General features: G+C 37.2%; 2 protein-coding genes across 3 annotated transcripts in view; one reads left to right on the forward strand and one right to left on the reverse strand.

Moving 5' to 3' along the window:
- The window catches only part of DNAH11 (dynein axonemal heavy chain 11), a 358,971-nt gene that overhangs the window by 289,552 nt on the left and 55,145 nt on the right, over positions 1-14,274 (forward strand). For both annotated transcript variants that reach the window (XM_053898599.1, XM_053898597.1), the window contains one exon: positions 4,804-5,008. In XM_053898599.1, coding sequence (XP_053754574.1) covers positions 4,804-5,008 — 205 coding nt within the window. The remainder of the gene's footprint in view (positions 1-4,803; positions 5,009-14,274) is intronic.
- LOC109263810 (dnaJ homolog subfamily A member 1) lies at positions 1,961-3,275 on the reverse strand. Its single transcript, XM_019443575.2, has one exon. The coding sequence runs from the start codon at positions 3,192-3,194 to the stop codon at positions 2,001-2,003; it is 1,194 nt and encodes a 397-aa protein (XP_019299120.2). The 5' UTR covers positions 3,195-3,275; the 3' UTR covers positions 1,961-2,000.

Consider the following 14,274-nt stretch of genomic DNA (forward strand, 5'->3'; position numbering starts at 1 on the left):
GAAACTGTAAGTAATTTATTAAAGTAATCCCCCCCAACAGGGGACTCAAACTCACGACCCCAAGATCAAGAGTAGCATGCTTTTTCGGCTAAGCCAGCCAGGTGCCCTGTGTTTTTGTTGTTGTTGTGTATTATAGCCTTGCAGTGAATGTGAAGTGGCACCTCACTAGGGCTTTGGTTTGCATTTCCCTGATGACTAATGGTGTCGAACATCTTTTCAGATGCTTACTGGCCATTTGTGTATCATCGTTAGAGGAATGTCTATTCGCATTCTTTCCCTGTGTTTTAATTGGGCAGATCTTTGATCTTGATATGGCCATCACATTGTAGGCACCTAATGTGTATTCATTTATTGAACAGACTAAGTAGATGAGTGGCTGCATTGGTATGTAATATTTTATACTCATAATGCCTAATATGAGAGAGTGAAGTAATGATGTTTGTGAGAACAGAGACCCTGCCTGTTTCTCTTTTATGCCCACTGCCTTTGACACTCTCCGAGAGCTTGGCATGGTGTAGATGTTCAATAACTGTTTGTTGAGTGACTGAATCGTTGTAACATTTTTTACTACAAATACAAATAACAGAAGAAATTATCAATAAGGTACATGATTACTTTAATGAGCATGATATCAACTGGAAAATACTTGCAAACATGTGAACAGATGGTGTCATTGCCATGACCTGTGGAACAAGGGCATGGGGCCACTGTGCTCACTGGATACACCAACAGCTGCTGTCTGGTTCATTTATAAAACATTTGGCCTGTGGCTCATTCATCTTTTTTCTGTCTCAGTGTTTCTCTTTAATGGTGATGTGAATACTCTTTTTATTTATGTATTTTTTTAAAGGGAGCTATATTATACAGTTATCTACTGTTTCAGAAGACATGTGCTACCTAAATTGCTCTTCATCCTTCTAGAAAAAAATATTAAAGAGTAGGAAGTCTTGACACAGTAAAAACAACCCAAGACTAGGTGACATGAATGAATTCACCATTTAACTTAATAAAGAATGTCTCCAAAGGTGACTTCTTGGGCAGATCGTTTTCAAACTTAGACACTTCATCAGAAACTGAAAGTCTTTGTTGCAAATATAAGATTTATGCAATGCAAACAAAACTTGAGAGTTTGATGAAGATGAGAAGTAATGAATCTTCTCAATATTTTAAGGTTCTGAGCTGTAGTGACTAAAGCTTTAGTGATTAAGAGTGATTTTGTGATTAAAGCTTTAGCAATTTAAGAATACTATGACTTTTTAAATAATCTTTACCCACGAAAATTGTTTCATAACAATGTTCCTACTCAGATTAAATGGCCATTGGTTCTGAAGTCCTTTCCTTACCATGTGACCCAAGAGACTAATCCCAGAGTAAAATACAATTAGGAAACATTCACCAACAGCAACCTAAAATACTGCCACATTACAAATTTTGGGCATCTCTCCTCACGTTTAAAGAAAAGTTGTTACAAACATTGAGGCATTGTAATAAAAAGGAATGTTGCCTTAATGCTGAACTTACTGTTCAATGTCTCTTTTAATTCATCCAATTTTCCAAAATTGATAAATTTAGTGAAATAACATTTTACCTGTAAGTCAGTGATTTTTTAAAAATACTATATTTACATTAAAGATAATACGGCTTTTGGATAAAAGTCTATCATCATTAGGATTCATCTACAATTAAACTACTTTATACACTTAAGTATGAAAGAATGCAGAATTTTGTAATTAAAATAGGCTGAGAAGATGCTCTTTGTTTTGGGCTCACTCCTAGGCTTCTTACGTGCATTTTTACTCCAGTACAGTTTTTTGTTTGTTTGTTTGTTTGTTTGTTTGTTTTGAGCTTTTATATTTTTTATTCTTCATTTAACTTTTAAAACACTACAATAGTTGAATATTAAAACAAAAACAATAATAGCAAGTAGTGAGCTATGATTATAGTCCTTCATTCGTTCACTACTGCATATAAAATGCCAGCATTGTTCTTCACTGGCCCCATTAAGAGGTCTGACACTGAACACCTCCCCTAGGGTGATGTTCATCATCCTCATACGCTTCTCCATTGTAATGGCGCCTTCTTTCCTGATTTGGATCAAAGTCCACCAGTTCTACCTGGTCCATTTCATCAGTCTCTTCTACTTCCTTCCTCTCAGGTAGGAGTTTTTCCAGCAAAGACAGTTTATCAGGAGAGAGAAAGCCATTCTCAGGGAAGTTTACCTTAAATTCGATGATTAGGCGACCCTTTTCATATGGTCTACGATAAATTGGCATGCCTTCATTCAGCACACACTTGATATCTCCATGCTTGACAATCTGACCTGGATGAGAGGTAATGACAATGGTTCTGTTGTCTAGAGTAGATATTGGCTTTTGAAAGCCGCACAGTGCTTCAACCAGCTGTATGTCCATACACATGAAAAGATCCTCTCCTCGCCTAGTAAAAACAGCATGGTCCTTCTGATCTAAAACAATGATAATATCTCCTGGTTCCAGTCCAGGTTCTTGGTCTCCTTCACCATGGAATGTTATCTTCTGGCCATCTTTCATGCCTTTGTCAATATGAACTTCTAGAATCTTCTTTTCTCGAACTATCTTCCTTCCATTGCAGCTTTTACATCTATCTTTAGGACTGATCCGTTCCCCATGGCCCTGGCACTCCATGCACACAGATTGAATTTGCTGAACCATTCCAGGTCCTATCTGATGAATTCTTATTTGCATTCCAGTACCTCGGCAATTGGGACAACATTCTACCGCTCCTTTCTTACCACCTCGGCCTTCACATTTGTCGCAAATCACATTCTTTTGCAGAGCTAGTTTTCTTGTTGCACCATTATATAAATCTTCTAAGGTTACAGAGAGCTGATGCACAACATTTTTACCTCTCCTCTCTCTCTGCATCCTTCCTCCTCCTCCAAAAAATATATCAAAGATGTCCATGGGGGAGCCAAAACCACCACCTGCTCCACCTTCTTTAATTGCCTGTTCTCCTCCTTTGTCATATAATTCCCTTTTCTTCGCATCAGAGAGCACTTCATAAGCTTGAGAAATCTGTTTAAACTTCTCTCCTTCATTTGGATTCTTGTCAGGGTGGTACTTCAAAGCCAATTTCCTGTAAGCCTTTTTCAATTCTTCCTGGGTGGCATTGGGTTTGACCCCCAAAACATCATAGTAAGTAGTTTCTTTCACCATTTTCTACAGCCGGTGAGGGGGCCGAGGCCGGTGTGGGGGAGCGGGAAGGAGCGCGTTGCTGGGCGCAGCTCAGGCAGCCGCCGCTCCTCTGCTTTTCAGCGAGCGTTCTGGAAAGTTCCCACTCCAGTACAGTTTGAACCTCTGATGGAAAAGTTGGAGAAGTTTCAATATTTGTGATTTGTCACATGAATTTAAAAACTCCCACTACTGGAGAAGGTTCCCAGCAGGGGGGGGGGGGGGGAAAGCCACAAAACAGCTTGGAAGTTTTTAATAGAATTAACAGTGACTAATACAGAAAGAATTTTCAGAGGGAAGGGTAAAGGAACCCCGCAGAAGAGTCCAAGCAAGCAAGGACTTGCATCAGCCAGAAGCCATTACCACCTCTAAGCCTGAAGGTGTTACTTGGTCCTGTGAGTGGAGTTGTGGGGAAGGAGACTGTCCCAAACCTGGAATCTGGTCATAGCAGGACACAGTCTTCGCCAGACCATGGCTCTGAGGCAGGGAAGATGTACGCTGAACTCCCTCTCCTGTGCTGCGATCTCTTACTAGTGCTTCCATTGACCAAAGCCCTTCCAGAACCCAGAGGGCAACAGAGCCCTCATGATGAAGTCCTTACATGTTACTCCACAGTATCTGAGGTAGAAAAAAGTCAGGCCCTCCGCTCAGGGAGAGGCTGCATTCGTTCAGACCTTTGCTTGTAATTGCAGAAGCCACCTCCATCTAGCTTAAGCAAAACGAAGACTGTGTCCCAAGGCTGCAGGGTGTCATGGCAGCTGAGTTAAAAAGGCAGGCAGGAAGATGGGACCTGGGAGCTCATAAAATCCAGAACATGCTCCTTTTGTGTTACGCTTCAATCTATTACTGGTTTAATCTTCCTTGGGAAACCAGGAAAGTCTTTCTCTGCTGCGTGGTTTACCAGGAGGAGAGGGTGAACTTCAACATGAGTTTATAGGTTTTATTTCCGATTCCCGCTCTTTGTTCCAATCCCAGGTCCCAGGAAAACTCACTCTGACTGGAATACTTTGGATGAAGTGCAACGCTCCTGGTCCCTGTGCCAAGGGAACAGGGATATAGGACAGAAACGTGCTGAGATCCCACCCCCATGCATTCCACACAGGACACTTCTTAAACTTTGCTTTTGAGCCAGTGCCAAAACTACTGAAATACAAAGTAATTTTAAGTATATGTGTATTTTGAATATGTATATAAATTTTAAGAATATATACACTTAATACACACGCACACAAGTAAATGCAAATACATACTCATTTTATCCTGTAAGAATAACAATGTTTAATGTAAGGTTTATCACAGTATTATAGAAGCTAACATTTGTTGTTATACAACCTTTATATAATGTATTGAATTTTCTTGTTACAGTGACTTTGAGATGAGTACCGTTTTCACCATTTGGCATGTAAAAAATTGTGTAGAGGTTGAGTAGATAATTCCAATATCTTTTATACTTCAGGGAGATAGTAGCTGAAAAATTTTGAATCACCTGGTCTTACAGCCTAGATACACTATCAGAATAAAGGAATGGAATGACACCAAAATATCAATTATGGTTCATGGGACTCTCCTGAATGTTTGTGTTGTACCCCTTTAGATATATCAGGATTGGAGATAAAGAATGTGAATTTAACAGGAACTTTCGCCTTATCCTTCACACAAAACTGGCAAATCCTCACTATCAGCCAGAATTGCAAGCTCAGACAACCCTCCTCAATTTCACGGTCACAGAAGATGGTCTAGAAGCCCAGCTCCTGGCAGAGGTGGTCAGTATCGAAAGGCCAGATCTGGAGAAACTTAAGGTAAAAATTATGAAATTGTGTGTCAACACTTACTATCTGCTTTGCACAAGTTACCGTGTTTAGACACAGGAGTATAAGACAGGATTCCTGCCCTCCACAGCTTTATGGTCTAATTAAGAAAAATGAGGATGTATGTGAACAGTAAACGGTTCAAGGGCACTCCTGTTAAAGAAAGTAGTTAGTATCGTGCCCCTGGTAGGAGTTGGGCAGCTGTAGGTCTGGTTTGATGCAGGTCACTAGGACAAATAAGGAGACATATAAATCATGGAAAACAGAAGTAGAGAAGCAGATACATGTTCTGGTAGGTTCAGTGATAACAGTCCAATTCAGTCATGACAAAAGAAAGAAAAAGAAGACTAATAGAATAAGGTGGGAAAAATCAAGAGGCTCATAGCTAGTGATGATTAGCACTTACTGGAAAATGTATGACTTTACACTGACTTTAAAAAATACTGAAAATAATTAAAATGAGGGTTGAATACAAAAAACTAAAAAACAAAACAAACAAACAAACAAAAAAAAACACAAACAAACGAAAAAACAGAGGAAGCCTGAAAAGGTAGAAAGAAGTCAATGGTAGAGGTGAGTGGTTGCTACAGAGACTGTATGACCTGCTAAACCAACGATATTTACTGTCTGGCCTTTTATGGAAGATGTTTGCTGCTCCTGGTGTAAATTAACAGTTTTCAAATGGTAATTCTCAGAACATCAGGATCAGCTGGAGGTCTGAAATGCAAAATCTCAAGCCACAGACCAGGTCTTGCCAAATGTGAGATTCTGGAGGTAGGCCCAGCAATCTGTTTTACCAACCCCTGCAAGGGATTCTCACCCATGTTCAGACCCCATTTGAGATGGCTTATAATTGGATTGATTTCTGTGTCAGCCAAAGACAGCTCTGAGATCAAGGCTGGGTGTGAGTGGGCACGGTTCCCTGAGGTCTTCTGGCAGGTGTGCTCACATTCAGTGGCATTGCAACCTGCCAGCCCTGAGTGACCCAAGGGCAATGTTCAGAGAGTCGCGGGGGTGCTGCTTTGTGCATAACTGCCAACTTGGACAGGGAACACGTCTACATTCGAAACACCCCAAGGCCATATAAAAAAAATAGTCTTGAGGCACCTGGTTGCTCAGTTGGCTAAGCATCCAAGTCTTGATTTTTGGTTCAGGTCATGATCCCACGGTCATGGGATCACGCCTCGCATTGGGCTCCGAGCTGAATGTGGAGCTTGCTTAAGATTCTCTTTCTCTCCCTCTGCCCCTCTCCCTTATTCACGTATGCTCTCTATAAAAAAAAAAAAAAAAAAAAAAGAAAAGAAAAGAAAAATAGACTTGTTATGATAATACACTTAGGTTTTTTTCCCCCAAATCCTTGACAGTTTGGTTAATTTCTTTTTTTTAAGTTTATTTATTTTGAGGGAAAGAGCATGAGCAGGGGAGGGGCAGAGAGAGAATCTGAACCAGGCCCCATGCTGTCAGCATGGAGCCCAACCTAGGGCTCGATCTCACGAACTGTGAGATCATGCCCTGAGCCAAAATCAAGAGTTGGACACTAAATTGACTGAGCCTCCCAGGCACCCCTGGTTAATTTCTTTATATGCTTTTACTTTAGATAATGGAATTTTTCACACATGCACATAAAATAGTTACAAATTTCCATGTTGGCATCATTTAGCTTCAGTGATGAGCAATATTTTGCCTTTCTACCCTACTTTTTTATCAGAAGCAAGCTTTTAAAATAAATGTTAATTTATTTTGGAATAATTTTAGATTATTGGAGCCCCTCTTCAGGCTCTGCGCTGAGCATGGAGCCTGCTTGGGATATTCTCTCTCCCTCTCCCTCTCCCTCTCCCTCTCCCTCTCCCTCTCCCTCTCCCTCTCCCTCTCCCTCTCCCTCTCCCTCTCCCTCTCCCTCTCCCTCTCCCTCTCCTTCTCCCTCTCCTTCTCCTTCTCCTTCTCCTTCTCCTTCTCCTTCTCTTTCTCTTTCTCTTTCTGCTCCTTCCCTGCTTGTGCTCTCTCTTTCTCAAAATACATACTAAAAAAAATTTTTTAGCAAAACAAAATAGTGTTCTGCTTCAATAACACATGTCCATTCGATGTTGTTAAGACATAGTAATATTTCTTCTTATTTTCTATAAGTTTTATTGAGATTTAATTCACCTACCCTTTTTTCCCTCAAACTGTTATTGAAATTCTAGTTAACATAAAGTGTTATATCGTTTTCAGGAGTAGAATTTAGTGATTCATCACTTACATATAACACCCAGTGCTCAACACAAGTGCCCTCCTTAATGCCCATCACGCATTTAGCCCATCTCCCACCCACCTCCTTACACGAACCTTCAGTTTGTTCTCTAATCCTAGTCTCTTATGGTTTGTTTTCCACCTTTTCCCCCCTTTTCTATATGTTTATCGGTTTTGTTTAAGTTTAAGTTGTATGTATGAGTGAAATCATACGGTATTTGTTTTTCTCTGCCTGACTTATTACACTTAATATAATATACTCTAGCTCCATCCACATCATTGCAAATGGCAAGGTTTCATTCCTCTTGACGGCCATTGTCTGTATATACCACATCTTCTTTATTCATCAGTTGATGGACATTTGGGCTGCCTCCATAGTTTGGCTATTGCTGATAATGCTGCTATAAACACAGGGGTACGTGTACCCCTTTAAGTCTATTTTCATATCCTCTGGGTAAATACCTAGTAGTGCAATTGATGGGTCATAGGGTAGTTCTATTTTTAACTTTTTGAGGAGCCTCCATACTGTTTTCCAGAGTGGCTGCACCAGTTTGCATTCCCACTAACAGTGTTAGAGATTCTCCGTTCTCCACATCCTTGCCAACACTTGTTGTTTGTGTTGTTAATTTTAGCCATTCTGACCAGTATAAGGCGGCATCTCATTGTGGTTTTGATTTGTATTTCCCTGATGATGAATTATGTTGAGCATCTTTTCATGTGTCCATCTGGATGTCTTCTTTGGAAAAGCGTCTGTTCAAGTCTCATGCCCATTTCTTAACTGGGTTATTTGTTTTCTGGGTGTTGAGTTTGATAAGTTCTTTATAGATACTGGTTATTAACCCTTTATCATATATGTCATTTGCAAATATCTTTTCCCATTCTGTAGGCTGCCTTCCAGTTTTTATTGATTGTCTCCTGCTCTGTGCAGAAGTTTTTTCTTTTGATAAAGTCCCATTACTTCATGTTTGCTTTTGTTTCCCTTACTACACATGTGTCTAGTAAGAAGCTGCTCTGGCCGAGGTCAGCAAGGTTGCTGCCTATGTTCTCTTCTAGGATTTTGATGGTTTCCTGTCTCACGTTTAGGTCTTTCATCCATTTTGAGTTTACTTTTGTGTATGGTATAAGAAAGTGGTCTAGTTTCATTCTTCTGTATGTTGCTGTCCAGTTTTCCCAACACCATTTGTTAAAGAGACTGTCTTTTTTCCATTGGATATTCTTTCTTGCTTTGTCAAAGATTGGTTGACCATATAGCTGTGGGTCCATTTCTGAGTTTTTTATTCTGTTCCATTGGTCTATGTGTTGGTTTTGCGCTGGTATCATATTACCTTGATGACTACAGCTTTGTAGTACAGCTTGAAGTCTGGAGTCATGATGCCTCCAGCTTTGGTTTTCTTTTCAAGATTGCTTTGGCTCTTTGGGGTCTTTTGTGGTTCCATACAAACTTTAGGATTCATTGTCCTAGCTCTATGAAAATTGCGGGTGGTATTTTGATAGGGATTGCATTAAATCTCATACCCTTTTTAATTGTATAATTCATTGTATATTAGGTTATTCACAGAGTATCAATTCTACATTTTCAGCACCTCAAAAAAAATAAATGCTTATTAGCTGTTAATCTCCAGTGTCCGCTCCCACCTACCTTGTAACAGTCATTAATCTCCTTTTACCCCTATAGATTTGCCTGTTCTAGACATTTCATATAAATGGAATCATTAAATATATGGCCTTTGTACACGGCTTCTTTCACTTAGCATAATGTTTTCAAGGTACATCCATGTTGTAGTGTATACCAATTCTTCATTTTTTATATCTGAATAATATTTCATTGTACAGATATATATATGTCATATTTTATTTATGCCATCATGGGTTGATGGATATTCAGGTTGTTTCCACCTTTTGGCTATGATGCTTAATGCTTCTGTGAATGTTCATGCATAAGTTCTTGTGTGGACATATATTTTTCAATTCTCTTGCATATGTGCCTAGCGGCAGAATTGCTAGGTTACATATTGACTCTACATTTAACACTTAAGGAACTGCCAGACTGTTTTCAAAGCACTTGGACCATTTTACATTTTTACCAACTATGTGTAAAAGACCCAATTTCTTCACATCTTCACCAACACTTGTTGTCTCTCTTTTTGCTAATAGCCACATTAATGCATGTGAAGTGGTATTTCACTATGGTTTTGATGTTCTTTTCCCTACAGGCTAATGGAATTGAGCATCTTTTGATAATATTTATTGGTTTGATATGTCCTCTTTGGAGAAACATCTATTCAAATCTTATGCCCATTTTTAAAATTGGGTTATTTTTATTGTGTTGTAGGAGTCTTTATGTTTTTTTAATATTATACTCTCATTGGGCACATAATACAAAAATATTTTCTCCCATTCTGTGGGTTGTCTTCACTTTATTGATCATGTCTTCTGAAGCACCTAACTTTAATTTTGATGAAATCCAGTTTATCTCTTTTTTCTCTGTTGCTTGTGCTTTTGATATCATATTTATGAAAACCGTTGCCTCATAAAAGTTTATGAAGATTTACTCCTGTGTTTTCTTCTAGGAGTTTTATGGTTTTAGTTCTTACATTCAGGTCTGTGATCCATTTTGAGTTAATTTTTGTTTGCAGTGTGAGGTAGGGATCCAGCTTCCTTCTTTTGCATATGGATACCCAGCTGTTTGGTACCATTTGTTTAAAAAAATTGTCGTTTCTCCTTGCATTGCCTTTGTTACTTGTCAGAGACCAGTAGACCATATTTCTGTGGATCTGTTGTCTACTTTGTGAATACCATACCTTCCTTATTAGTGGTAGCTTTATAGCAAGTCTTTAAGGTGAGTATTGTCAATCTTCCAACTTATTTTTCTTCCATATGCTGACTGTTGGCTCTTCTGGATTTTATACCTTTCTGTGTATACTTTATAGTCAGTTTGTCAGTATCCACAAAATAATGTGCTGGGATTTTGACTGATAGTATGTTGAATCACAGAAAGGAAAACGTGGTATCTTAACAATATTGGATTTTCCTATCATGAATATGAATTATGTCTACATTTTTTAGATCTTTGATTTCGTTCATCAGAACATGGTAGAATTCTTCATACATATCTTCAATATGATTTCCTTGATTTTTATCTAAGCAGTTCAGTTTTTTGGTCCTAATGTAAATGGTATTGTACTATACATTTTAATTTCCAATTGTTCATTGCTAGTGTATAGAAAAGCATGTTTGTATGTTAACCCTGTATCTTGCAGCTTTGTTATAATCTCTTGTTAGTTAGGAGTGTTTTTGTTGATTCTTCGGGGATTTCTACAAAGACAACCATGCCATGTGTGAACAAAGACTGTTTATTTCTTCCATTCCCATTCTGTATACATTTTATTTATTTTGTTGTTTTATTGAATTAGTTTAAGACTTTCAGTACAATGTTGACTAGAAGTGGTGAAAAGAGATATTTGTGCCAGTTCCAGTTTTGGGGGGAAAGCATCTAGTTCATCACCATTAAGTGGAATATGTAATGAATGTAGGTCTCATTTTTAGATGTTCTCTATCAAGTTGAAGTTCACCTCTATTTCTACTTTTCTGGGAGTCGTTATCATAAATGAGTGTTGGATTTTTTCAGATGTTTTTTCTTCATCTATTGGTATATCATATTTTTTTCTTAAGCCTTTTGATACAATGGATTACATTACTTGACTTTTCAATGTTGAACCAGACTTGCGTACCTGGAATAAATCCTACTTACTATGGTATATATTTCTTTTCACACATGTGTTTGATTTTGTTTGCTAATATATTGTTGAGGACTTTTACATATATGTTCATGAAAGATACTGGGTCTATAGTTTTGTTTTTTCTTGAAATGGCTTTATCTGGTTTCAATATTAGGCTAATGGGGACCTCATACAATTAGGAAGTATTCCCTTTGCTTCTATTTTCTGGAAGAAATAGTAGAAAGTTGATAACATTTCTTCCTTAAATCTTTGGTAAACTCATCAGTGAAATCGTCTGGGCGTGGTGCTTTCTTTTTTGGAAGATTGTTGTCAATTCAAATTTTTAATTAGATATAGGCCCATTCAGATTATCTAGTTTTCCTTGTGTGAGTTCTTGGTAGATGTGTCTTTCAAGAAATTGGTCTACTGCATCTAAATTATCAAATTTGTGGGCATAAACTCATTCATAATATCCTTTTATTATCCTTTAATGCCCGTAGAGTCAGTAGTGATGGTCCTTCTTTAATTTCTGACATTGTAATTAATGCTTTCTCTTTTTCTTGGTTAGCCTGGCTCCAGGGCTAAAAATTTTGTTGATTTTTGTAAAGAATCAACTTTTGGCTGATGATTTTTCCCCCATTGGTTTCCTGTTTTAATTTTTATTGATTTCTACTCTAATTTTTATTGTTTATTTTCATCTCCTTGCTCTATATTTATATTGCTTTTCTTTCACTAGCTTCTTAAGGTAAAAGCATAGATCATTAATTTTAGATCTTTCTTCTTTTCTACTTTGTGTTCAGTGCTACAAATTTTCCTCTCAGCACTGCTTTTGCTTCATCTCACACATTTTGATAAATTGTATTTTCATTTTTATTTAGTTTGATATATTTTTAATGTCTTTTGAGATTTCTTTCACCTACATGTTATTGAGAAGTGCGCTGTTTAATCTCCAAATACTTGGGGAGTTTTCCAGCTATCTTTCCATTTAGTAATTCCTTATTTGATTTCATTGTGGTTTGAGAGTATATTTAGTATTTCTTTCTTTTAAAACTTTTTCAGGTGTGTTTTATGGTTCAGAGTTTGGTTTATCATGTGAATATTTTATGTGAACTTGAAAGAAATATGTACTCTGCTATTATTTGATAAAGTACAGTAAAACCTTGGTTTGCAAGCATAATTTGTTCCAGAAACATGTTTGTAATCCAAAGCACTTGTATATCAAAGCAAATTTCCCCATAAGAAATAATGGAAACTCAGATGATTCATTCCACAACCCAAAAATATTCATGTAAAAATGTTTACATACTGTAATACAAAATAATAAAGAAAATACAAAATGCAAGGAAAAATAAACAAATTGACCTGCACTTACCTTTGAAAAACCTTTGTGGCTGGTGTGAGGAAGACAAAAGAAGGTTACTGTGTAAACGACTTTCATTAGCACTAAAGAAATCACTCCTATCTGATGGCTCAATGGAATCTCTTTCTTTTTGTGCAACTTTAACAAGGAACCTATCCAGTGACACTTGCTTTTGCCTCCTTTTGAGGATTTTTGTGGAAATGTAACATTACTTTGATGATCACCCATAATCCCACAGGGAGAGAGGCAGGGGGAATGAGGGAGAAGAACCGTTTGCTCATTTGTGATCATGTGACATTCGGGGTCATACTCGTATTCCAAGACATTGTTCCTTTATCAGGTTCAAATTTATTAGAAATGTTTGATCATCTTAGGGAATACTTGCAGAACAAGTTACTCGCAATCCAAGGTTTTACTGTATTCTATAAATGTCACTTACATCCAGTTAATAGTGCTGTTTGGTTCAACTATATTGTTGCTGATTCTCTGTCTACCAGAATCCATTAATTCTAGATACAGGAGTTTTGAATTCTCCAGCAATGTGGCCTTGTGTGCTTCTTGGAGTTCTGTCAGTTTCTGTCTCCTGTATTTTGACACTTGGTTGTCAGAGACATGCTCACTAAAGATTTGTATTTTTTTTTTTAAGAGAATTGATCCCTTTATCATTATATAATTCTCCTCTTTGTGCTGGATAATTTTCCTTGTTCTCGTGTGTACTTTGTCTGAAATTAATGTAGCTGCTCCAGCTTTCTTTTGCTGAGCGGTAAGTGGTGTAACTTTCTCCATCCCTTTACTTTAAGCAGAGTAGATTTCTTTTAGAAAGTAGACAGTTGGGTCCTACTTTTTTGATCCATTTTGTCAGTCTGTGTCTTTTAATTGATGTATTTAGAAAATTCACAAAGAGATTATTGATGCAATTGGATTAAAATCTACCATATTTGTCACTGTTTATTTACTGTACTCTTCCTTACCCTTTTTTTTTTTCATGCTTTTTTTTTTCTTTCTGCCTTCTCTGGTTTTAATTGAGCATTTCATATAATTCCACTACCTGTGGTCTCCCAGCATATAAGTTATACCTCTTTTTTTTTTTTTTTTTTTTATGTAGTGGGGTTTTTTTAGTATTTACTATATACATTTACAAGTAACCTAAGCCCATTTTCAAGTCACATTATGATACTGCCTCCTAGGGAGTACAAGTATCTTTTAACGTTTTCTCATTTCTTCCCTCCCATCTCTGGTAACACTGTTGTCATTCATTTCATTTATCATAAGTTATAATCACTGAATACCTTGTTGTCTGTATTAGTTTGAACAGTTCCCTTAAGAGTCAGAAAAAAATTTTTACCTTCATTTATTCTTTGTCTGACATTCTTCCTTTATGTGGATGTGAGTTTCTGACCTCCATCCTTTTTTTTTCCTGTGTGACCAAAAACAACAACAACAACAAATTACTTGTAAGACATGTCTACCGGTGACAGAATCCTTCAGGTTTTTTTCTTTAAAAAATCTGGTTTTTTGCTTAATTTTTGAGGACTGATTTGGCAGGAGACAGACTTGTAGACTGATCATTTATTTCTTCAATATTTTGAATATTTACTCTTTTCTTGCTTGCATGATTTCTCAGAAGTTCTTTGTAATTCTTGTCCTCTTTCCTCCATAGGTGAGATTTGTTTTTTCTTGTAGCTTCTTTTCACATTGTTTCTTGGTATTTGATTTTCTGCGGTTTGAATATGATATGTCTAGGTATAATTTTTTTTGTTACTTATTCTGCTGTGAGCGTTCTGGATCTGTGGTTTGGTGAATGTCCATTAATTTTAGAAAATTCTTAGCCATCATTACCTCCACTATTTATTCTCCTTTTTCTCCTTCAGATATTCCTATGATGTGTATGTTAACACTTTTTGTAATTTTCCTACAGTTACTGGATATTCTTTTCCTTTTTTTCCTCT

This window comes from Panthera pardus, unplaced genomic scaffold, assembly GCF_024362965.1.
Source record: "Panthera pardus isolate Hobbes unplaced genomic scaffold, ASM2436296v1 HiC_scaffold_8, whole genome shotgun sequence".
Lineage (NCBI taxonomy): Eukaryota > Metazoa > Chordata > Mammalia > Carnivora > Felidae > Panthera > Panthera pardus.